This window comes from Panulirus ornatus, chromosome 3, assembly GCF_036320965.1.
Source record: "Panulirus ornatus isolate Po-2019 chromosome 3, ASM3632096v1, whole genome shotgun sequence".
NCBI lineage: Eukaryota > Metazoa > Arthropoda > Malacostraca > Decapoda > Palinuridae > Panulirus > Panulirus ornatus.
Window position 1 is genome coordinate 71,941,355 of NC_092226.1, and position 25,118 is coordinate 71,966,472.

A 25,118-nucleotide genomic window follows, 5' to 3' on the forward strand; every position below is an offset into this window, starting at 1 on the left:
AGGAGTAGCACTACTGAAACAGGAGTGGTGGGAGTATGTGATAAGAGTGTGAGAAAGTAAACTCTAGATTGATATGGGTAAAACTGAAAGTGGATGGAGAGAGATAGGTGATTATTGGTGCATATGCAACTGGGCATGAGAAGAAAGATCGTGAGAGGCAAGTGTTTTGGGAGCAGCTGAGTGAGTGTGTTAGTAGTTTTGATGCACGAGACCGGGTTACAGTGATGGGTGATTTGAATGCAGGGGTGAGTAATGTGGCAGTTGAGGGAATAATTGGTGTACATGGGGTGTTCAGTGTTGTAAATGGAAATGGTGACGAGCTTGTAAATTTATGTGCTGAAAAAGGACTGGTGACTGGGAATACCTGGCTTAAAAAGAGATATATATATATAAGTATACGTATGTAAGTAGGAGAGATGGCCAGAGAGCGTTATTGGATTACGTGTTAATTAACAGGCGTGTGAAAGAGAGACTTTTGGATGTTAATGTGCTGAGAGGTGCAACTGGAGGGATCATTATCTTGTGTAGGTGAAGGTGAAGATTTGTAGAGGTTTTCAGAAAAGAAGAGAGAATGTTGGGGTGAAGAGAGTGGTGAAAGTAAGAAAGCTTGGGAAGGAGGCTTGTGTGAGTAAGTACCAGAAGAGAATGAGTACAGAATGGAAAAAGGTGAGAACAAAGGACATAAGGGGAGTGGGGGAGGAATGAGATGTATTTAGGGAAGCAGAGATGGCTTGCGCAAAAGATGCTTGTGGCATGAGAAGCGTGGGAGGTGGGCAGATTAGAAAGGGTAGTGAGTGGTGGGATGAAGAAGAAAGATTATTAGTGAAAGAGAAGAGTGAGGCATCTGGATGATTTTTGCAAGGAAATAATGCAAATGAGTGGGAGGTGTATAAAAGGAAGAGACAGGAGGTCAAGAAAAGGGTGCAAGAGGTGAAAAAGAGGGCAAATGAGAGTTGGGGTGAGAGAGTATCATTAAATTTTAGGGAGAATAAAAAGATGTTCTAGAAGGAGGTAAATAAAGTGCGTGACAAGGGAACAAATGGGAACATCAGTGAAGGGGACTAAAGGGGAGGTGATAACAAGTAGTGGTGATGTGAGGAGGAGATGGAGTGAGTATTTTGAAGGTTTGTTGAATGTGTTTGATGATAGAGTGGCAGATATAGGGTGTTTTGGTCGAGGTGGTGTGCAAAGTGAAAGGCTTAGGGAAAATGATTTGGTAAACAGAGAAGAGGTAGTAAATGCTTTGCAGAAGATGAAAGCTGGCAAGGCAGCAGGTTTGGATGGTATTGCAGTGGAATTTATTAAAAAAGGGGGTGACTGTATTGTTGACTGGCTGGTAAGGTTATTTAATGTATGTATGACTCATGGTGAGGTGCGTGAGATTTGGCGGAATGCTTTCACAGTGCCACTGTACAAAGGCAAAGGGGATAAGAGAGAGTGCTCAAATTACAGAGGTATAAGTTTCTTGAGTATTCCTGGGAAATTATATGGGAGGGTATTGATTGAGAGGGTGAAGGAATGTGCAGAGCATCAGATTGGGGAAGAGAGGTGTGGTTTTAGAAGTGGTAGAGGATGTGTGGATCAGGTGTTTGCTTTGAAGAATGTATGTGAGAAATACTTAGAAAAGCAAATGGATTTGTATGTAGCATTTATGGATCTGGAGAAGGCATATGATAGAGTTGATAGAGATACTCTGTGGAAAGTATTAAGAATATATGGTGTGGGAGGCAAGTTGTTGGAAGCAGTGAAAAGTTTTTATCAAGGATGTAAGGCATGTGTACGAGTAGGAAGAGATGAAAGTGATTGGTTCTCAGTGAATGTCAGTTTGCGGCAGGGGTGCATGATGTCTCCATGGCCGTTTAATTTGTTTATGAATGGGGTTGGAAAGAGTTTTGGAAAGAGGGGAAGTATGCAGTCTGTTGTGGATGAGAGAGCATGGGAAGTGAGTCAGTTGTTGTTTGCTGATGATACAGCGCTGGTGGCTGATTCGAGTGAGAAACTGCAGAAGCTGGTAACTGCGTTTGGTAAAGTGTGTGAAAGAAGAAAGCTGAGAGTAAATGTGAATAAGAGCAAGGTTATTAGGTACAGTAGGGTTGAGGGACAAGTCAACTGGGAGGTAATTTTGAATGGAGAAAAACTGGAGGAAGTGAAGTGTTTTAGATATCTGGGAGTGGATTTGACAGCGGATGGAACCATGGAAGCAGAAGTGAATCATAGGGTGGGGGAGGGGGCGAAAGTTCTGAGAGCAATGAAAAATGTGTGGAAGTCGAGAATGTTATCTTGGAAAGCAAAAATGGGTATGTTTGAAGGAATAGTGGTTCCAACAATGTTATATGGTTGCAAGGCGTGGGCAATAGATAGAGTTGTGCGGAGGAGAGTGGATGTGCTGGAAATGAGATGTTTGAGGACAATATGTGGTGTGAGGTGGTTTGATCGAGTAAGTAATGAAAGGGTAAGAGAGATGTGTGCTAATAAAAAGAGTGTGGTTGAGAGAGCAGAAGAGGGTATTTTGGAATAGTTTGGTCACATGGAGAGAATGAGTGAGGAGAGATTGACAAAGAGGATATATGTGTCAAAGGTGGAGGGAACAAGGAGAAGTGGGAGACCAAATTGGAGGTGGAAAGATGAAGTGAAAAAGATTCTGAGAGATCGGGACCTGAACATGCACGAGGGTGAAAGGCATGCAAGGAATAGAGTGAACTGGAATGATGTGGTATACCGGGGTCGACGTGCTGTCAATGGATTGAACCATGGCATGTAAAGTGTCTGGGGTAAACCATGGAAAGTTTTGTGGAGCCTGGATGTGGAAAGGGAGCTGTGGTTTCGGTGCATTATACATGACAGCTAGAGACTGAGTGTGAACGAATGTGGCCTTTGTTGTCTTTTCCTAGCACTACCTCGCGCACATGAGGGGGGAGGGGGTTGTCATTTCATGTGTAGTGGGGTGGCAACAGGAATGAATAAGGGCAGACAGTATGAATTATGTACATGTGTATATATGTATATGTCTGTGTGATTACATATATGTATACGTTGAAATGTATAGGTATGTATATGTGCGTGTGTGGACATGTATGTATATACATGTTGTATGTGGGTGGGTTGGGCCATTCTTTCATCTGTTTCCTTGCACTACCTCGCTAACACAGGAGACAGCGACAAAGTATAATAAATAAATACATCTAAACAGGTTATAATACTTTTTTATGTATATACCACACCCAATTACTCATTTTCTTTAATTATTCTCCACAGAGCTCATTCAATTTATCTTACTTTCAGCACTCATCCACATACAATTTGAGATATCATACTTCATCATCCTTCCAGAATGTCCTACCCTCATATCTAGTCTTTTGTACCCTCTCTTACTTTGGTGTACAAGATATATTTCACATTCCATCTTCCCTTCCTCAAACTGTTGTTTTAATGGCATCAAAGTTCATTTTTCTTTACACTGTGAGGCTCAATCATGCATTACTGCCTGTGTGTCCAAGAGCATCAATAGCAAGATATAGTACCCATGGAAGGTATGTAAATAAAAAAAAAAAAAAAAAAAATCACATGTATAGCAAGCAGGGTGACTGCAAGTGTGGGAGCATAGTTAACCTTCTCACATGGGCCCTGCATCACCAAACTCCAGCTGCATGTCTCTGCATTAGTTTTGTTTGTTTCCTCACAACCTCTCTAATGATGATCAAAGCTGACAAGCAAATGAGTGTCAATATAAATGATATTCTTAAAAGCCTTGGGTGATGTAAATGATCTTTCACCTTCTCATCAAGCCATGCCACTATCATGGTATTCTGTGGTATGAAGCACTGTGCCACCATCACGAGTCTAAATATTTAATTCCCAATTTAAATTCCAAGCTGAAGTGTAATTTCACATCTTATCCATGGATGTCACTAGGCACCTAAATACCCATCTGAAAACATATCAGATATCAAAGACACCCCTACCCCTAAATCATCAATTAAAATGCAAGTGCATCATCACTGCAGACCGTGAGATGTACAGAGGAACTATTCTAAACAATTTCACGGTAAAAGAAGCAATTCCTCTTGCACTATTGTTTTTAAGACGATACAGAATGTGTGGAAAGACAGAACGATATCTTGGAGAGAAAAGTTGGGAAGCTTGAAGGGATAGTAGTTCCAACAATATTATATGGTTGCAAGGCATGGGCTATAGATAGGGTTGTGCGAAGGGTGGATGTGCTGTAAATTAAATGTATGAGAACAATAAGTGGTGTGAGGTGGTCTGATTGAGTAAGTAATGAAAGGATAAGTGAGATGCATGGAAATGAAAAGTGTGGCCGAAAGAGCAGAAGAGGTTGTGTTGAAATGGTTTGGACATATGAAGAGAATGAGTGAGGAAAGGTTGACAAAGAGGGTATATGTGTCAGAGGTGGAGGGAACAAGGAGAAGCGAGAGACCACATTGGAGGTGGAAGAATGGACTGAAAAGTATTTTGAGCAATTGGGAACTGAAAATCCAGGAAGGTAAGAGGCATGCAAGGTTTTTTTTTTTTTTTTATACTTTGTCGCTGTCTCCCGCATTCGCGAGGTAGCGCAAGGAAACAGACGAAAGAAATGGCCCAACCCCCCCCCCCATACACATGTACATACACACGTCCACACACACAAATATACATACCTACACAGCTTTCCATGGTTTACCCCAGACGCTTCACATGCCTTGATTCACTCCACTGACAGCACGTCAACCCCTGTATACCACATCGCTCCAATTCACTCTATTCCTTGCCCTCCTTACACCCTCCTGCATGTTCAGGCCCCGATCACACAAAATCTTTTTCACTCCATCTTTCCACCTCCAATTTGGTCTCCCTCTTCTCCTCGTTCCCTCCACCTCCGACACATATATCCTCTTGGTCAATCTTTCCTCACTCATTCTCTCCATGTGCCCAAACCATTTCAAAATACCCTCTTCTGCTCTCTCAACCACGCTCTTTTTATTTCCACACATCTCTCTTACCCTTACGTTACTTACTCGATCAAACCACCTCACACCACACATTGTCCTCAAACATCTCATTTCCAGCACATCCATCCTCCTGCGCACAACTCTATCCATAGCCCACGCCTTGCAACCATACAACATTGTTGGAACCACTATTCCTTCAAACATACCCATTTTTGCTTTCCGAGATAATGTTCTCGACTTCCACACATTTTTCAAGGCTCCCAAAATTTTCGCCCCCTCCCCCACCCTATGATCCACTTCCGCTTCCATGGTTCCATCCGCTGACAGATCCACTCCCAGATATCTAAAACACTTCACTTCCTCCAGTTTTTCTCCATTCAAACTCACCTCCCAATTGACTTGACCCTCAACCCTACTGTACCTAATAACCTTGCTCTTATTCACATTTACTCTTAACTTTCTTCTTCCACACACTTTACCAAACTCAGTCACCAGCTTCTGCAGTTTCTCACATGAATCAGCCACCAGCGCTGTATCATCAGCGAACAACAACTGACTCACTTCCCAAGCTCTCTCATCCCCAACAGACTTCATACTTGCCCCTCTTTCCAGGACTCTTGCATTTACCTCCCTAACAACCCCATCCATAAACAAATTAAACAACCATGGAGACATCACACACCCCTGCCGCAAACCTACATTCACTGAGAACCAATCACTTTCCTCTCTTCCTACACGTACACATGCCTTACATCCTCGATAAAAACTTTTCACTGCTTCTAACAACTTGCCTCCCACACCATATATTCTTAATACCTTCCACAGAGCATCTCTATCAACTCTATCATATGCCTTCTCCAGATCCATAAATGCTACATACAAATCCATTTGCTTTTCTAAGTATTTCTCACATACATTCTTCAAAGCAAACACCTGATCCACACATCCTCTACCACTTCTGAAACCGCACTGCTCTTCCCCAATCTGATGCTCTGTACATGCCTTCACCCTCTCAATCAATACCCTCCCATATAATTTACCAGGAATACTCAACAAACTTATACCTCTGTAATTTGAGCACTCACTCTTATCCCCTTTGCCTTTGTACAATGGCACTATGCACGCATTCCGCCAATCCTCAGGCACCTCACCATGAGTCATACATACATTAAATAACCTTACCAACCAGTCAACAATACAGTCACCCCCTTTTTTAATAAATTCCACTGCAATACCATCCAAACCTGCTGCCTTGCCGGCTTTCATCTTCCGCAAAGCTTTTACTACCTCTTCTCTGTTTACCAAATCATTTTCCCTAACCCTCTCACTTTGCACACCACCTCGACCAAAACACCCTACATCTGCCACTCTGTTATCAGACACATTCAACAAACCTTCAAAATACTCATTCCATCTCCTTCTCACATCACCACTACTTGTTATCACCTCCCCATTTATGCCCTTCACTGAAGTTCCCATTTGCTCCCTTGTCTATACGCAAGGTATAGAATGAATTGGAACGATGTGGTATACTGGGGTTGACATGGTCAATGGACTAAACTATGGCATGTGAAACGTTCAAGGTAAGCCATGGAAAGGTCTGTCAGGCCTGGATGTGGAAAGGGAGTTGTGGTTCCAGTGCATAACACATGACAGCTAGAGACTGAGTGTGAATGAAGGTGACTTTTTCATCTGTTTTCTTGGTGCTACCTTACTGAAGCAGGGGGTACCAATGCTGTGTCCTGTGGAGTGGGGTGGTGCCAGGAATGGACGAGGGCAAGTATGAATATACAAGTGAATATATGTATTACTGTGTATGTGTATGTATATGTGCATGTATGGGCATTTATGTACATATATGTGTGAGTGGATGGGTCATTCTTTGTCTGTTTCCTGGCGCCACCTCATTAATCCGGGAAACGGAAATCAAGTATAATCAATAGATAAATATTCAGGACAGCTGCGCAAGCAGATATACCTGTATATTCTGAGCAGTTAGAGGGTAAATAACTTGGTCAGCAAATACCTTAGCTCTATTAGTTCCTTCTACGTTTTTTCTCATACTACTCTTTGTTTTCCTTTTACAAAAATGCTCTTGTGTTTCCTTAATGCTTGCTAAGAGAAAAATTACTTACCTCTTTGGCTTTCTCCAACTCCTGTTTGAGTAATGCTTTTTGCATAATACTCTGAGTGTGAGCGACTAGTTCCTGGTGTGAAGGGGGCCTGCGAGGACCTCCTCCAACATTATTCACACTTAGGTTACTGCCCAATGATCCACTTGCAAACACTGAAAAAAAAAACAAATAAACGACTAAAAATACAAACATAAGAATACTTCAAAACATAAAACTCATCAATCCTGTACTGTTTAGCTGCAGTACACACCAATACACCTTCTCTTCAACTGGGACAAAAAACAGAATGCATTACTTCTAATATGACATCAGACAAAATATGTAGCTTACAGGTAGGTAGACACATTAGTTATGGCCACCCTCTTGAGAGAGTTCCAGGTGGGAACAGGTGTCAGAGATAGATACATTGACACATTAGGCACTTGTACTTGGTACAAACATTAGGTAGGAGACTCAGAAAACACTGTGTTAAAGTTGCCCTCTGCCAGTGGCTTCTTAGGGTGAAGCACTAAAGACTAAAATGCTGCATTGGAGTTCACCAGTTGTGGAGACTCTTTTGCTGTGGCCACCTCCTTCAATGTGGCCACCCCCTTGAAGGAGTTCCTGAAGGGAGCAGGCATCAAAGATATAGATAGATATGAAGGAAACACCATGGATCTTAAATATAATAAAACCAAAGTTCACTTATATACGTTCATAATAACTTTCACATCTGTCCCTATGATCCTGGAAAGGACAGTTCAAGATTGTTTATATTTACATTTGGAATGTTAAGATTTGGAGAGGATTTTCCAGTGAGGTAGATATAACCAAGTAAGGATGCTTTTTACAACCTATATTCATCCTATTTCTCCTCCAAAAATCAACTTATGATTCCCCCGTCTCCTGTGATGGTCTCACACTAGGCAAGACTCTTACTTCACATGCTGCTACAACTCAAATGCACCACACTTGCCATACTATAATCTGGTACAATCTGCAATGACAACTTTACCATCTGTTCCACTCCAGGTCACTCCTATCTGTTGTTCTGTTCTCCTCACCCTACCTACCTTCGTCCAAAACATTTTCTTATTCTTCCATTAGTTTGCCAATACGTTCTCAGCCCATCTCTTTTACACCCCCTTTAAATGGCCTTTCTTTGTTCCAGGTGCTACTTCACTAATGCACTCCCAGATAATGTTGTCTCTTTCCACACATTCTTCAGCGCTCCCAAAACCTCCCCACCTTATGACTCACTTCTGCTTCCATGGTTCCATTCGCTTCCTTGTCCACTCCCAGATATCTAAAACACTTCACTTCCTCAAACATTTCACCATTCAAACTCATGTGTGTGTGTGTGTGTGTGTGTGTGTGTGTGTGTTACTGGGTTCTATCTGCAAGGTTACACAGCAAATAAAAGGTAATCATTAGCAAGTCTCTTTCACTGGGAGTACATTCTAGATAAAGACTTTCTCACTCCAAAGGAGTCTGGATTTCCCTGTCTTAAGCTGCATGAGCCTTTTGGAGATCCTGAGTAAACAAGGACTATTGCAGATACTGGGCATGACATGCTATCTCTGTAAGAAGGCTGAACTGGGGTATACAAAGTAGGTAGAATGCGAGTGAATGAGGCCATTTCTCTCTCTTCCTGGCACTACCATGTTAATGCAGGAAATGATGAACAAGTATGAAAAAGTAAAAACATAACATACTGGAGTTACTGAACTCTGCCTGCATATGGATATGCTATTTGTAGTCAGTGATTGGGAAAGAGTACAGTCTTATAGAACTTTTGTCTCCCAAGAAGTCCATCCTTTCCCCAATACCAACCGTGGCACATCCTTGAAAGTGCAGGAATACCATATTGATGTTTTGAGGTTACTGAATTCTCCCCTATCCCAGGGGATTGTGAAGGAAGACTACTGCCTTCCTGCATGTTGTAGATGGTGACTAAAACAGGTGGAGAGGAGGGTTGGTAACTCATCCTTTCTTGTATTTGAATTTCTAAATGCGGGAAAAGATAAAGGAACCTAGTAAGGAGTTTGCATCCTCCCTTACAACTCAGGCTGGTATCTGAATGCATGTGGCTGCAACCTGGATAAGAGAGAGAGAGAGAGAGAGAGAGAGAGAGAGAGAGAGAGAGAGAGAGAGAGAGAGAGAGAGAGAGAGAGAGAGAGAGAGAGAGACAGAGAGAGAGACAGAGAGAGAGAGAGAGAGAGAGAGAGAGAGAGAGAGAGAGAGAGAGAGAGAGAGAGAGAGAGAGAGAGAGAGAGAGAGAGAGAGAGAGAGAGTATTAGGTAATACCCTAAGAATTTGCAACTTACAGGTAATGTTTTCTGGCAATGAGGTTTTGGCATTTTGGTCATCAGGTGCTGGGGTTAATGTCACTTGTTTGCATTAGTATTCAGCTGGTTTTTATGTTCTGCTCTTCTCTTACACAGAAGTACAGCGTCAATGATGAATAACTGGAATCTTTTTTATCACATTTGATCGCCGTTACCCATGTCAGTGAGGTAGCACCAGCAACAGACCAAGAAAGGACACATCCATTCTTTGGCTGTTGTGTGTAGTACACTAAAACCACAGCTACCTATCCACAACCATGCTTCAGATACCTTTCCATGGTTTACCCTGGACACTTTACATGCCCAGGTTCAGTCCACTGATATCAAGTCAACCCCTGTATACCACATCGTTCCAATTCACTTTATCCTTTGTGCATATTTCACCCTCCAGCATGTTCAGGAATCTCATACATGTATCCTCTTTGTCAACCATACCTCACTCAGTGTCTCTCTATGTCCACACCTTTTCAGCACACCCACTTTACCTCCCTCAACCATATTCTTTTATTACCACCCCCCTCTCTAGCCCTTTTGTTACTTACTCGATCAAACCACTTCACACCACATATTGTCCTAAAACATTATATTTCCAAAACATCCACCCTCCTCTGTACAGCCTTAACTATAGACCATCCTCACATCCATACAATATTGCTAGGACTACTATACCTTCAAATATACCCATTTTTGCTCTCCCAGATAAAATTATCTCTTTCCACAAATTCCTCAGCTCTTTCAGAACCTTCAACCCCTCCCCCATCCTATGACACTTCTGCTTCTATGTTTCCATTTGCTACCAGTCCATTACCAGGTATGTAAAATACTTCATTTCCTCCACTGTTTCTCCATTCAAACCCACACCCTACCTAACTTGTCTCTTAACCCTAGCTAAACTTAATAACCTTGCTTTCATTCTTATCTATTCTTAACTTCATCCTTTCACATACTCTTCCAAACTCAGTCACCAACTTCAGCAGTTTCTCACTTAAATCTACCATCAGTGCTGTATCATCAGCAAACAACAACTGACTCACTTTCCAGGCCCTCTCATTCCCCTACAGACTGCATACTTGCCCCTCTCTCCAAGACTCTTAACATTTACTTCCCTCATCACCCTACCATTAACACATTAAACAACTAAGGTGACATGACACACCCCTTCAGCTAACCAACCTTCACTTCAAACCATGCCTTACACCCTTCATCAAAACTTCTCACTGCTTCATGTGGCTTTCCCCCATACTGTATATTCTTAAGACCTTCCATGAGGCATCTCTATCAACCATATCATATGCTTTCTCCAGTTCCATAAATGCCATATACAAATCCATCTGTTTCTCTAAGGATTTCTCTCACACACACTCTTTAAAGCATACAACTGATCCACACATCCTCTACACTTCTGAAACCACACTGCTCCTCCCTAATCTGATGTTCTGTTCATGCCTTCACCCTCTAAATCACTACCCTCCCATACAACTTATATCAGCAAACTCATATCTCTAGTTTGAAAACTCACCTTTATCCCCACTGCCTATATACAATGGCACTACATATGCATTCAGCCAATCCTCAGACACTTCACCATGATCCATACACGAAATGAAAATCCTAACTAATAAAAAACAGTCGCTTCCCTTCTTAATAAATTTAACTGCAATACCATCCACTCCAGCAGCCATGCTACATCTCACCTTATGTAAGGCTTTCACCACCTCTTCTATCTTCACTGATCCACTCCTCATGACTCTCACACTTTGCATACCACCACAATCCAAACACTCTACACCTGCCACCTGACCCCATCATCAAACATATTCAACAGTCCTTCAAAATACTCACTCCATCCCCTTCTCACTTCATCACTACCTGTTATCACTTACTCTTTTGCCCCCTTCACCTATGTTCCTGCTTGTTCTCTTGTTTTTCAAACTTCATTAACCTCCTTACAAAAATCATCTTATTCTCCCTAATGTTTACTGATACTCACTCTTCCCCACTCTTATTATATATGGGAAACAAGATAACTCACTGAGTGGAGAGAGACGAGATTGCTGCTGCAGAATGTGAGGATTGAGCATGCTGGAAGCATCAGGGTTGGGAGAAGCCACTCGGGGTGACAAGGAAGTGCTGCTACCAAGAGACAAGCCTCCACTCACCACTGCCTGCAACACAATCAGAGGGCATATAAGTGTGATTGTGATGAGTGATGACACAAGGTATAAGGTGATCACCATGCATTTAAATTATCACTATTTACTCTAGATAATCAACCTTGTGGAAAACTAAAAACACCATAAAATTAGTGCAAATCCTTTCATATCAAAATTCATAATTCCAAAATATATAACTAGGCCATAACACCATATAAAAATACAGCAAAATACTGTGGCATTGAGAGGAACAGAATTATCTGGCAGAATGGGAAACAACAGCCCAGAACTCATGTGATTCATCAATTCCAAAGACAGTGTGATAAGTCCAATTGGTTTATGCTTCTTCCTACATTAAAGATGAAAATGATTATTGGGTTTTTTGCCATGGTTACCCCCTTTTTGGAGTTCCCAGAGAGAAGGGCATCAGAGATATTGATAGACATATTACTGAGTCAATGATTTTGGCATTATTCTTTACTATCTGAGGCCAGAACTTGAGTCATAAGAGGATATCGAGTCAGAAAGAAAATCGAACATAAATACGTATAAAACCTTGTATTGTTTTTCTTTAAACATTAGAATACTTAAATTACTCAATATATTTTTCAACTCCAATACCATAATCTTTATGATCTTTTTTTTTTTTTTTTTCTTTGTCGCTGTCTCCCGCGTTTGCGAGGTAGCACAAGGAAACAGACGAAAGAAATGGCCCAACCCACCCCCATACACATGCCTTGATTCAATCCACTGACAGATAATGTTGTCTCTTTCCACACATTCTTCAGCGCTCCCAAAACCTCCCCACCTTATGACTCACTTCTGCTTCCATGGTTCCATTCGCTTCCTTGTCCACTCCCAGATATCTAAAACACTTCACTTCCTCAAACATTTCACCATTCAAACTCATGTGTGTGTGTGTGTGTGTGTGTGTGTGTTACTGGGTTCTATCTGCAAGGTTACACAGCAAATAAAAGGTAATCATTAGCAAGTCTCTTTCACTGGGAGTACATTCTAGATAAAGACTTTCTCACTCCAAAGGAGTCTGGATTTCCCTGTCTTAAGCTGCATGAGCCTTTTGGAGATCCTGAGTAAACAAGGACTATTGCAGATACTGGGTATGACATGCTATCTCTGTAAGAAGGCTGAACTGGGGTATACAAAGTAGGTAGAATGCGAGTGAATGAGGCCATTTCTCTCTCTTCCTGGCACTACCATGTTAATGCAGGAAATGATGAACAAGTATGAAAAAGTAAAAACATAACATACTGGAGTTACTGAACTCTGCCTGCATATGGATATGCTATTTGTAGTCAGTGATTGGGAAAGAGTACAGTCTTATAGAACTTTTGTCTCCCAAGAAGTCCATCCTTTCCCCAATACCAACCGTGGCACATCCTTGAAAGTGCAGGAATACCATATTGATGTTTTGAGGTTACTGAATTCTCCCCTATCCCAGGGGATTGTGAAGGAAGACTACTGCCTTCCTGCATGTTGTAGATGGTGACTAAAACAGGTGGAGAGGAGGGTTGGTAACTCATCCTTTCTTGTATTTGAATTTCTAAATGCGGGAAAAGATAAAGGAACCTAGTAAGGAGTTTGCATCCTCCCTTACAACTCAGGCTGGTATCTGAATGCATGTGGCTGCAACCTGGATAAGAGAGAGAGAGAGAGAGAGAGAGAGAGAGAGAGAGAGAGAGAGAGAGAGAGAGAGAGAGAGAGAGAGAGAGAGAGAGAGAGAGAGAGAGACAGAGAGAGACAGAGAGAGAGAGACAGAGAGAGAGAGACAGAGAGAGAGAGACAGAGAGAGAGACAGAGACAGAGAGAGAGACAGAGAGAGAGACAGAGAGAGAGAGAGAGAGAGAGAGAGAGAGAGAGAGAGAGAGAGAGAGAGAGAGACAGAGAGAGAGACAGAGAGTATTAGGTAATACCCTAAGAATTTGCAACTTACAGGTAATGTTTTCTGGCAATGAGGTTTTGGCATTTTGGTCATCAGGTGCTGGGGTTAATGTCACTTGTTTGCATTAGTATTCAGCTGGTTTTTATGTTCTGCTCTTCTCTTACACAGAAGTACAGCGTCAATGATGAATAACTGGAATCTTTTTTATCACATTTGATCGCCGTTACCCATGTCAGTGAGGTAGCACCAGCAACAGACCAAGAAAGGACACATCCATTCTTTGGCTGTTGTGTGTAGTACACTAAAACCACAGCTACCTATCCACAACCATGCTTCAGATACCTTTCCATGGTTTACCCTGGACACTTTACATGCCCAGGTTCAGTCCACTGATATCAAGTCAACCCCTGTATACCACATCGTTCCAATTCACTTTATCCTTTGTGCATATTTCACCCTCCAGCATGTTCAGGAATCTCATACATGTATCCTCTTTGTCAACCATACCTCACTCAGTGTCTCTCTATGTCCACACCTTTTCAGCACACCCACTTTACCTCCCTCAACCATATTCTTTTATTACCACCCCCCTCTCTAGCCCTTTTGTTACTTACTCGATCAAACCACTTCACACCACATATTGTCCTAAAACATTATATTTCCAAAACATCCACCCTCCTCTGTACAGCCTTAACTATAGACCATCCTCACATCCATACAATATTGCTAGGACTACTATACCTTCAAATATACCCATTTTTGCTCTCCCAGATAAAATTATCTCTTTCCACAAATTCCTCAGCTCTTTCAGAACCTTCAACCCCTCCCCCATCCTATGACACTTCTGCTTCTATGTTTCCATTTGCTACCAGTCCATTACCAGGTATGTAAAATACTTCATTTCCTCCACTGTTTCTCCATTCAAACCCACACCCTACCTAACTTGTCTCTTAACCCTAGCTAAACTTAATAACCTTGCTTTCATTCTTATCTATTCTTAACTTCATCCTTTCACATACTCTTCCAAACTCAGTCACCAACTTCAGCAGTTTCTCACTTAAATCTACCATCAGTGCTGTATCATCAGCAAACAACAACTGACTCACTTTCCAGGCCCTCTCATTCCCCTACAGACTGCATACTTGCCCCTCTCTCCAAGACTCTTAACATTTACTTCCCTCATCACCCTACCATTAACACATTAAACAACTAAGGTGACATGACACACCCCTTCAGCTAACCAACCTTCACTTCAAACCATGCCTTACACCCTTCATCAAAACTTCTCACTGCTTCATGTGGCTTTCCCCCATACTGTATATTCTTAAGACCTTCCATGAGGCATCTCTATCAACCATATCATATGCTTTCTCCAGTTCCATAAATGCCATATACAAATCCATCTGTTTCTCTAAGGATTTCTCTCACACACACTCTTTAAAGCATACAACTGATCCACACATCCTCTACACTTCTGAAACCACACTGCTCCTCCCTAATCTGATGTTCTGTTCATGCCTTCACCCTCTAAATCACTACCCTCCCATACAACTTATATCAGCAAACTCATATCTCTAGTTTGAAAACTCACCTTTATCCCCACTGCCTATATACAATGGCACTACATATGCATTCAGCCAATCCTCAGACACTTCACCATGATCCATACACGAAATGAAAATCCTAACTAATAAAAAACAGTTGCTTCCCTTCTTAATAAATTTAACTGCAATACCATCCACTCCAGCAGCCATGCTACATCTCACCTTATGTAAGGCTTTCACCACCTCTTCTATCTTCACTGATCCACTCCTCATGACTCTCACACTTTGCATACCACCACAATCCAAACACTCTACACCTGCCACCTGACCCCATCATCAAACATATTCAACAGTCCTTCAAAATACTCACTCCATCCCCTTCTCACTTCATCACTACCTGTTATCACTTACTCTTTTGCCCCCTTCACCTATGTTCCTGCTTGTTCTCTTGTTTTTCAAACTTCATTAACCTCCTTACAAAAATCATCTTATTCTCCCTAATGTTTACTGATACTCACTCTTCCCCACTCTTATTATATATGGGAAACAAGATAACTCACTGAGTGGAGAGAGACGAGATTGCTGCTGCAGAATGTGAGGATTGAGCATGCTGGAAGCATCAGGGTTGGGAGAAGCCACTCGGGGTGACAAGGAAGTGCTGCTACCAAGAGACAAGCCTCCACTCACCACTGCCTGCAACACAATCAGAGGGCATATAAGTGTGATTGTGATGAGTGATGACACAAGGTATAAGGTGATCACCATGCATTTAAATTATCACTATTTACTCTAGATAATCAACCTTGTGGAAAACTAAAAACACCATAAAATTAGTGCAAATCCTTTCATATCAAAATTCATAATTCCAAAATATATAACTAGGCCATAACACCATATAAAAATACAGCAAAATACTGTGGCATTGAGAGGAACAGAATTATCTGGCAGAATGGGAAACAACAGCCCAGAACTCATGTGATTCATCAATTCCAAAGACAGTGTGATAAGTCCAATTGGTTTATGCTTCTTCCTACATTAAAGATGAAAATGATTATTGGGTTTTTTGCCATGGTTACCCCCTTTTTGGAGTTCCCAGAGAGAAGGGCATCAGAGATATTGATAGACATATTACTGAGTCAATGATTTTGGCATTATTCTTTACTATCTGAGGCCAGAACTTGAGTCATAAGAGGATATCGAGTCAGAAAGAAAATCGAACATAAATACGTATAAAACCTTGTATTGTTTTTCTTTAAACATTAGAATACTTAAATTACTCAATATATTTTTCAACTCCAATACCATAATCTTTATGATCTTTTTTTTTTTTTTTTTTTCTTTGTCGCTGTCTCCCGCGTTTGCGAGGTAGCACAAGGAAACAGACGAAAGAAATGGCCCAACCCACCCCCATACACATGCCTTGATTCAATCCACTGACAGCACGTCAGCCCCGGTATACCACATCGCTCCAATTCACTCTATTCTTTGCCCTCCTTTCACCCTCCTGCATGTTCAGGCCCCGATCACACAAAATCTTTTTCACTCCATCTTTCCACCTCCAATTTGGTCTCCCTCTTCTCCTCGTTCCCTCCACCTCCGACACATATATCCTCTTGGTCAATCTTTCCTCACTCATTCTCTCCATGTGACCAAACCATTTCAAAACACCCTCTTCTGCTCTCTCAACCACGCTCTTTTTATTTCCACACATCTCTCTTACCCTTACGTTACTTACTCGATCAAACCACCTCACACCACACATTGTCCTCAAACATCTCATTTCCAGCACATCCATCCTCCTGCGCACAACTCTATCCATAGTCCACGCCTCGCAACCATACAACATTGTTGGAACCACTATTCCTTCAAACATACCCATTTTTGCTTTTCGAGATAATGTTCTCGACTTCCACACATTCTTCAAGGATCCCAGAATTTTCGCCCCCTCCCCCACCCTATGATCCACTTCCACTTCCATGGTTCCATCCACTGCCAGATCCACTCCCAGATATCTAAAACACTTCACTTCCTCCAGTTTTTCTCCATTCAAACTCACCTCCCAACTGACTTGACCCTCAACCCTACTGTACCTAATAACCTTGCTCTTATTCACATTTACTCTTAACTTTCTTCTTTCACACACTTTACCAAACTCAGTCACCAGCTTCTGCAGTTTCTCACATGAATCAGCCACCAGCGCTGTATCATCAGCGAACTACAACTGACTCACTTCCCAAGCTCTCTCATCCCCAACAGACTTCATACTTGCCCCTCTTTCCAAAACTCTTGCATTCACCTCCCTAACAACCCCATCCATAAACAAATTAAACAACCATGGAGACATCACACACCCCTGCCGCAAACCTACATTCACTGAGAACCAATCACTTTCCTCTCTTCCTACACGTACACATGCCTTACATCCTCGATAAAAACTTTTCACTGCTTCTAACAACTTGCCTCCCACACCATATATTCTTAATACCTTCCACAGAGCATCTCTATCAACTCTATCATATGCCTTCTCCAGATCCATAAATGCTACATACAAATCCATTTGCTTTTCTAAGTATTTCTCACATACATTCTTCAAAGCAAACACCTGATCCACACATCCTCTACCACTTCTGAAACCACACTGTGTATAAATGTGTATAAATAAATACACCAATTGTATTTACTAAAGTTTACCCTTATTTACACATGCAAATGCACATTTTGTAATACAAGTGAAAAAAAAAATTCTGACAAGTCATTAGTAATGACTGGAATGTTCGCTGTTTAGAAATATTTTTCTTGGTTTTTCTATAAAATGTACAAGCTTAATACAGATGCTCCCTGACATACATCTAAGTTCTATTATGACTAATTGGTCAGATCTCGAAATAGACGTAAGTCACGACGTATGTCAGCATGGCAGGTAGAAAACATATACCTGTGCGACATTCTTCTATCCAACTCAATTTCTTTCATGATTATCATGTTTTTGTTTTCACCAGCTTTATCATATGACTCTACAGTTTCTTTTCACCTTTTATTTAAGATTCTTTAGTTCACAGATTGATTCATCCAAACTTTCAATGAACTTTTCAGCAGCTCCTTTGCCAGCACTTGCTGCTTTACCTAAGATTTGAACAATATGCAAGATATATCTTCTTTTAAATCTATTGAACTAACCATGACTTGCTGTGAACCTTCACCTAAATTGTTAGTAAGCTTTATGTTAGCAATTTTCAATTTGATCTTCCATCCATAGCATCAACGACTATTCCATTTCGTGGATGGACCCTTGTTGTTGCTATGTAATCATCACATACTTCATACATGCAGAACCTTTCACAGTTTCATGTTTTCATGATTTTTTCTTTGTCCTTTAAAATTGCGGAGACTGACGAATGGGACAACAGTAGATCATGTGCAATCACATGAACTTTTTTTCCTCCTTCATACTGGGTGATTACTTCAAATTCAATTCCAATCGAACATCTTCCTCAGCTTCTTGGCAGATCTATCAACAAATGATGGGTTTTTCCTCTTGCTCGTCATCTTTGGGGTTTAATGCAAAAACTATCTAACCCAGCATGAAAATTCGTTAGATTCTCTTGAATAACACACTTTTACTGAATGGTAACCGATAAGGGATGCTATGATGTTCACAATGCTGGAATCGTCTTACATTCACTATCATACACATACAGCCATTGGCACCAGTGGATGTACAACATAGCACAATTTTCATATTCAAGTATATCTTTTATCTACACTTTTTTCCAGGTTTATGTACAGATGGCCACAAGTCACAAAAGTCATAAGTTCGGGAGCATTTGTACATCAATTTGCAGTCTCTCTGGTATCAAATTCATTTATCAATAAACAGAGAGACACTACAAGATGATCTGCATTACACTGTTGGATATGCACCTGGTAATATGGTTATCTCGTGTAGTGTGGGGTTCCCACGTACTCCAGTTATCTTTATTTCAAGAAGCAGAAATTCCTTCCACATTGTATTTCATGTGGCCTGAGCACTTCTGTTTTTCCTAGAAAAGACAGGGCAAGTCTGTCCAATGAAAATGAATGTCTATCTATAAGGATTTTACAAAAACTTCCTTCCTATCCTAAAGCTAAGCTTACTGTAATAACAGGACAAGGTATATAGTCACAGGGGAAAAAATCCATGCTCCTGAAAGCCTTAGGTTTACAAATCATCATAATAATCCATTAGAACACTTAATCTGTGTTATTGATCAAGATAACCTAACTACCACAATCACCTTTTGTGTTACACTTTTCTGTTAGACAATATGACACAATGGATGAAGGATTTTGACAAATGTTCAAGCATCTTGCCTCACATTAGTTGTCCTGCTTTCCTTGTATACATATCCAAACAAAGCATACAATGCAAAGTATACTGTTTTCAAATAGTTATAATGTATCTGATTTATTTTTCATTTTGAGAACAATTAATACATGGGGAAGCTACCATAATCAAGAAATGCAAAGTCTGTGGAGCCTGGTTGTGATTTTTTTTTTTTGTGCATTTCACATGGCAGCTAGAGAATGGGTGTGAGCAAACAAAGCCTTTCTTCATCTGTTCCTGGTACTACTTCACTAATGTGGGAAACTGCAACCAAGCATGAAAAAATGAAAGCACCTTATATTCATCCTTGCCAACTCTATTAAGGTAAAGGGAGTTGCAGTGTTCATTCTGAAAGCCACTGCAGCCTTCATAAAGATAAAATGTTTGCTGGGTGTATATTATGTGACATACAAGCATGTAAGTGGGTTGATTAGAAAGGGTAGTGAGTGGTGGGATGAAGAAGTAAGAGTATTAGTGAAAGAGAAGAGAGAGGCATTTGGACGATTTTTGCAGGGAAAAAATGAAATTGAGTGGGAGATGTATAAAAGAAAGAGACAGGAGGTCAAGAGAAAGGTGCAAGAGGTGAAAAAAAGGGCAAATGAGAGTTAGGGGTGAGAGAGTATCATTAAATTTTAGGGAGAATAAAAAGATGTTCTGGAAGGAGGTAAATAAAGTGCGTAAGACAAGGGAGCAAATGGGAACTTCAGTGAAGGGCGCAAATGGGGAGGTGATAACAAGTAGTGGTGATGTGAGAAGGAGATGGAGTGAGTATTTTGAAGGTTTGTTGAATGTGTTTGATGATAGAGTGGCAGATATAGGGTGTTTTGGTCGAGGTGGTGTGCAAAGTGAGAGGGTTAGGGAAAATGATTTGGTAAACAGAGAAGAGGTAGTGAAAGCTTTGCGGAAGATGAAAGCCGGCAAGGCAGCAGGTTTGGATGGTATTGCAGTGGAATTTATTAAAAAAGGGGGTGACTGTATTATTGACTGGTTGGTAAGGTTATTTAATGTATGTATGACTCATGGTGAGGTGCCTGAGGATTGGCGGAATGCATGCATAGTGCCATTGTACAAAGGCAAAGGGGATAAGAGTGAGTGCTCAAATTACAGAGGTATAAGTTTGTTGAGTATTCCTAGTAAATTATATGGGAGGGTATTGATTGAGAGGGTGAAGGCATGTACAGAGCATCAGATTGGGGAAGAGCAGTGTGGTTTCAGAAGTGGTAGAGGATGTGTGGATCAGGTGTTTGCTTTGAAGAATGTATGTGAGAAATACTTAGAAAAGCAAATGGATTTGTATGTAGCATTTATGGATCTGGAGAAGGCATATGATAGAGTTGATAGAGATGCTCTGTGGAAGGTATTAAGAATATATGGTGTGGGAGGCAAGTTGTTAGAAGCAGTGAAAAGTTTTTATCGAGGATGTAAGGCATGTGTACGTGTAGGAAGAGAGGAAAGTGATTGGTTCTCAGTGAATGTAGGTTTGCGGCAGGGGTGTGTGATGTCTCCATGGTTGTTTAATTTGTTTATGGATGGGGTTGTTAGGGAGGTAAATGCAAGAGTTTTGGAAAGAGGGGCAAGTATGAAGTCTGTTGGGGATGAGAGAGCTTGGGAAGTGAGTCAGTTGTTGTTTGCAGATGATACAGCGCTGGTGGCTGATTCATGTGAGAAACTGCAGAAGCTGGTGACTGAGTTTGGTAAAGTGTGTGAAAGAAGAAAGTTAAGAGTAAATGTGAATAAGAGCAAGGTTATTAGGTACAGTAGGGTTGAGGGTCAAGTCAATTGGGAGGTGAGTTTGAATGGAGAAAAACTGGAGGAAGTGAAGTGTTTTAGATATCTGGGAGTGGATCTGGCAGCAGATGGAACCATGGAAGCGGAAGTGGATCATAGGGTGGGGGAGGGGGCGAAAATTCTGGGGGCCTTGAAGAATGTGTGGAAGTCGAGAACATTATCTCGAAAAGCAAAAATGGGTATGTTTGAAGGAATAGTGGTTCCAACAATGTTGTATGGTTGCGAGGCGTGGGCTGTGGATAGAGTTGTGCGCAGGAGGATGGATGTGCTGGAAATGAGATGTTTGAGGACAATGTGTGGTGTGAGGTGGTTTGATCGAGTGAGTAACGTAAGGGTAAGAGAGATGTGTGGAAATAAAAAGAGCGTGGTTGAGAGAGCAGAAGAGGGTGTTTTGAAGTGGTTTGGTCACATGGAGAGAATGAGTGAGGAAGGCCAAGAGGATATATGTGTCAGAGGTGGAGGGAACGAGGAGAAGAGGGAGACCAAATTGGAGGTGGAAAGATGGAGTGAAAAAGATTTTGTGTGATCGGGGCCTGAACATGCAGGAGGGTGAAAGGAGGGCAAGGAATAGAGTGAATTGGAGCGATGTGGTATACCGGGGTTGACGTGCTGTCAGTGGATTGAATCAAGGCATGTGAAGCGTCTGGGGTAAACCATGGAAAGCTGTGTAGGTATGTATATTTGCGTGTGTGGACGTATGTATATACATGTGTATGGGGGGGGGGGGGGGGGGGGGGGGGCATTTCTTTCGTCTGTTTCCTTGCGCTACCTCGCAAACGCGGGAGACAGCGACAAAGTATAATAAATAAAATAAATAAATACAAGCATGCAGTGAATTATCAATTCCGCAAACTACGGAGCTGCAAGAGCATGGACATCCAACTTCATGGAGCAGACTTTTCTCTTAAAACAGTGATTTCTCAGCTATCTTTAAGTAAACTGGCCCTTTCAGAATTCATGACTAAACATTTTTCATACACTATCATAATGCCAGTTTAGTTGTACTGGTATAAAGTAATCAAACTCTACATGCTTATATGTCATCTAAATACACTCCCCTGGTATGGTAAACACCTTAAAAGTTGATTACGATAAACCAAAATGATAATCAAGAGAATCAAAATATAAAAAAATATAGAGCGAATGAACAGAATGATATGGCCATGGGTTATGGAACTGGATATTCTATGCCATAGTACATGTAGGGAACATAGACTTAAAATTAATAAAAACAGCTACAGTAAATATGAAAAACAAAAAGGGAATTCCATGTAACACTTGTATCGCCTACAATGTGTAGTACAATGTGTAGCACAGATACTGGGAGTAAACTAAGACTGGATGAAAAAAACATTTGTGATTATTTTCAAGGCCATAGGTGGAGTTTTTCAAATCATGAGCCAAATCTTTACACAAGAGCCATAACGCAGACAAAATCCAAAACTAGTTATTGGTCATGGGTCATTAAATTATATACATCTATTTATGTAAGTAAATGCAAAAGTTTCATCAGTATCTGATCTAGACTTTTCAAGTTATGATAAAGCTAAAATATAGGTTGGATTGTAACTTATGACAATGGACAATGGGATAATAGCATACAGATGACAGTAATGACCAGCAAAAAGATCTCCATGTGTTGGCAATGGTACATAAAAGAAATTCAGAATAATCCCAAAAATATCTTTTGTAGAAATGAAATTGGATTACCAGAGACTGGTGATTCTAAGTGTTTATGCATCTGGAAGTAAGAGGGGTGAGGAGGAGAGGCAACTGTTGTGAGAGGAGGTAAGTGTATGTGCCAGCAATTTCTGATGTCTGGGATCAGATATCAGTGACTGATGATCTGAATGAAAGAGTGGGTAATGTAGCAGTTGATCGCATAACATGGGGGTATGGGGTACCCAGATATGTGAATAAAAATGATGAACAGCTTATGGAACTGAGTGCTGAAAAAGGACTGGTGATTGGAAATACTTGGTTTATAAAGAGGGACATATGTAAGTATACAAAGATGGGTGAGAAAGATAGTAAGAGGGAATCAATGGATTATGTACTAGTTGATAAAGGTGCAAAAGCGAGACTCTACAATGCGAAAATGATCAGAGGGGCAACTGGGGAAGGTGGAGGCAAGGTGAATGTTTCTACAGGCTCTCAGAAAAGGCAGAATGATATGGGTGGGAAGATGAGCTGAGAGGCTCTCAGAAAAGGCAGAATGATATAGGTGGGAAGAGAAGCTGAATGAGTGTGCTTGGAAAAGACACCTGTGTGAAGAATTACCAGGATAGAATGATAGTAGAATGGCAAAAGGTGAGAGTAAATGAAGCTTGGGGAGTGGGTGAGGAATGGGAGATATTTAGGTAAGCAGCACTGAAAGTATGAGAGACATTTGACTTGCAGAATGTGGAGCTTAAGAGAAGGGGTAGCTAGTGGGGGGAGGACTATATTGAGGTGCTAATTAATGAGGAAAGTGTACGGGCATCACTTGCAAGGAAGGAGTCCAAGTGACTGGGAAAATGCTAAGGAGAAAGTGGCAAAAGGTCATGGGGAAGGTGCAAAGACTGAGAAAGAGGGGTAAATGAGACTTCAGGTATAATACAAAAATCATCCACCACAGGTAATCCATTTTCATTCTTATAAACATGTAATTATTTAGGTATTACTCTGTTACACTGCTTAAGTACCTTTGCAAACACTTGGAGATCTCTCCGTGTGTCATCATTGTCATCTGTATGTCATTCAACCAATAGCCACTGTTGAGTCATAAGTAACCTATACCTTAGATTGTCTTCCAAGGAGTTTAATTGCATGAGGAAAACAAAAGAACAAATCAGAGCATCAGTGAAGGGGGCAAATGAGGATGTGATAAGAAAAAATGAAGTGAAGGGATGAAGTGAGTATTTTGAAAGATTGTTGAATGTGTCTGATGGGATGTTCAGGTCGGGGTGGTTTAAAAAGAGGAGTGTCTTGGCAAGTGAATTGGTAAAGAAGGAAGAAGTAAAAAAAAGCCCTGTGTTTGATGATGAAGTGTGGCAGGGTGGACAGAGTGGACGAGGTTATAGCTGAATTTCTCAAGAAAAGAGGTGACCGTGTTGTTGAGTGGTTTGTTCCAAATTTCTAAAAATATGGTGGGGTGCCTTAGCATTGGTACATTCAAAAAACATATGGAAAAAATGAGTGAGAAGAGGTTAACAGAGATGATATGTGTGTCAGAAGTGAAGAGAACAATGAGATGGGAGAGACCAAAGTGGAGGTGGAAAGTAGTAGTAAAAAATTATTTGAGTGCATGGGGCCTGAACTCACAGGAGAGTGTAAGGTGTGTACAGGACAGCGTGAACCAGAGCAATGTGGTCTACAGGGGGCAATGTACTGTTGGTGAACTAAATCACAAAATGTGAAGCAATCAGGAGAAACTTTGGAATGGTCTTTGGTGTTGGTTACGGACAGGGGGCTCTGGTTTTGGTGCATTACACATCCACAGTGAATGTGTAAGAATGAGGCTATGACTTCATGTGTTAATGCATGACATGGTAAGCAAGAGTTAAATTATTTTTTTACCAAATTCGTCTCAAGTACAAAGCATACATGTCACACGCTAGTAAGAGGTACCTTTATTCTAAAGTGTCATAAGTCCAAAATGAAGCTAATAGAAACATCACAAATTGGGGCTCATGTCAACATACATATGTAGCGTATATGAGATGCTTATGATTAGAGCATTCAGTTACCTATGCTATCTCAGCCACCTACCACGAAAAAATTGAGCATGTAGTAAAGGCAAACGATGTGAAAACTGTATAGCACACAGTCAAGAGACGAAGTCTTTGAATATGATACAGCATAAACAGGGTCGAATCATACTCAATGCAAAAGTTACTGCACTAGAACTTATTAGTTTATCATGTTCGTAAACAGGGTTTTACAATATCATTATACATTTTTGTAATGGTATTGTTCAG

At 41.0% G+C, this 25,118-nt stretch overlaps 1 protein-coding gene across 1 annotated transcript in view; it reads right to left on the minus strand.

The window, feature by feature from the left end:
• LOC139763424 (uncharacterized) overlaps nucleotides 1-25,118 on the minus strand; it is a 143,964-nt gene that overhangs the window by 50,093 nt on the left and 68,753 nt on the right. The window contains exons 16-17 of the mRNA XM_071689456.1: nucleotides 15,569-15,701; nucleotides 7,085-7,236 (exon numbers count right to left, since the gene is read on the minus strand). Coding sequence (XP_071545557.1) covers nucleotides 7,085-7,236; nucleotides 15,569-15,701 — 285 coding nt within the window. The remainder of the gene's footprint in view (nucleotides 1-7,084; nucleotides 7,237-15,568; nucleotides 15,702-25,118) is intronic.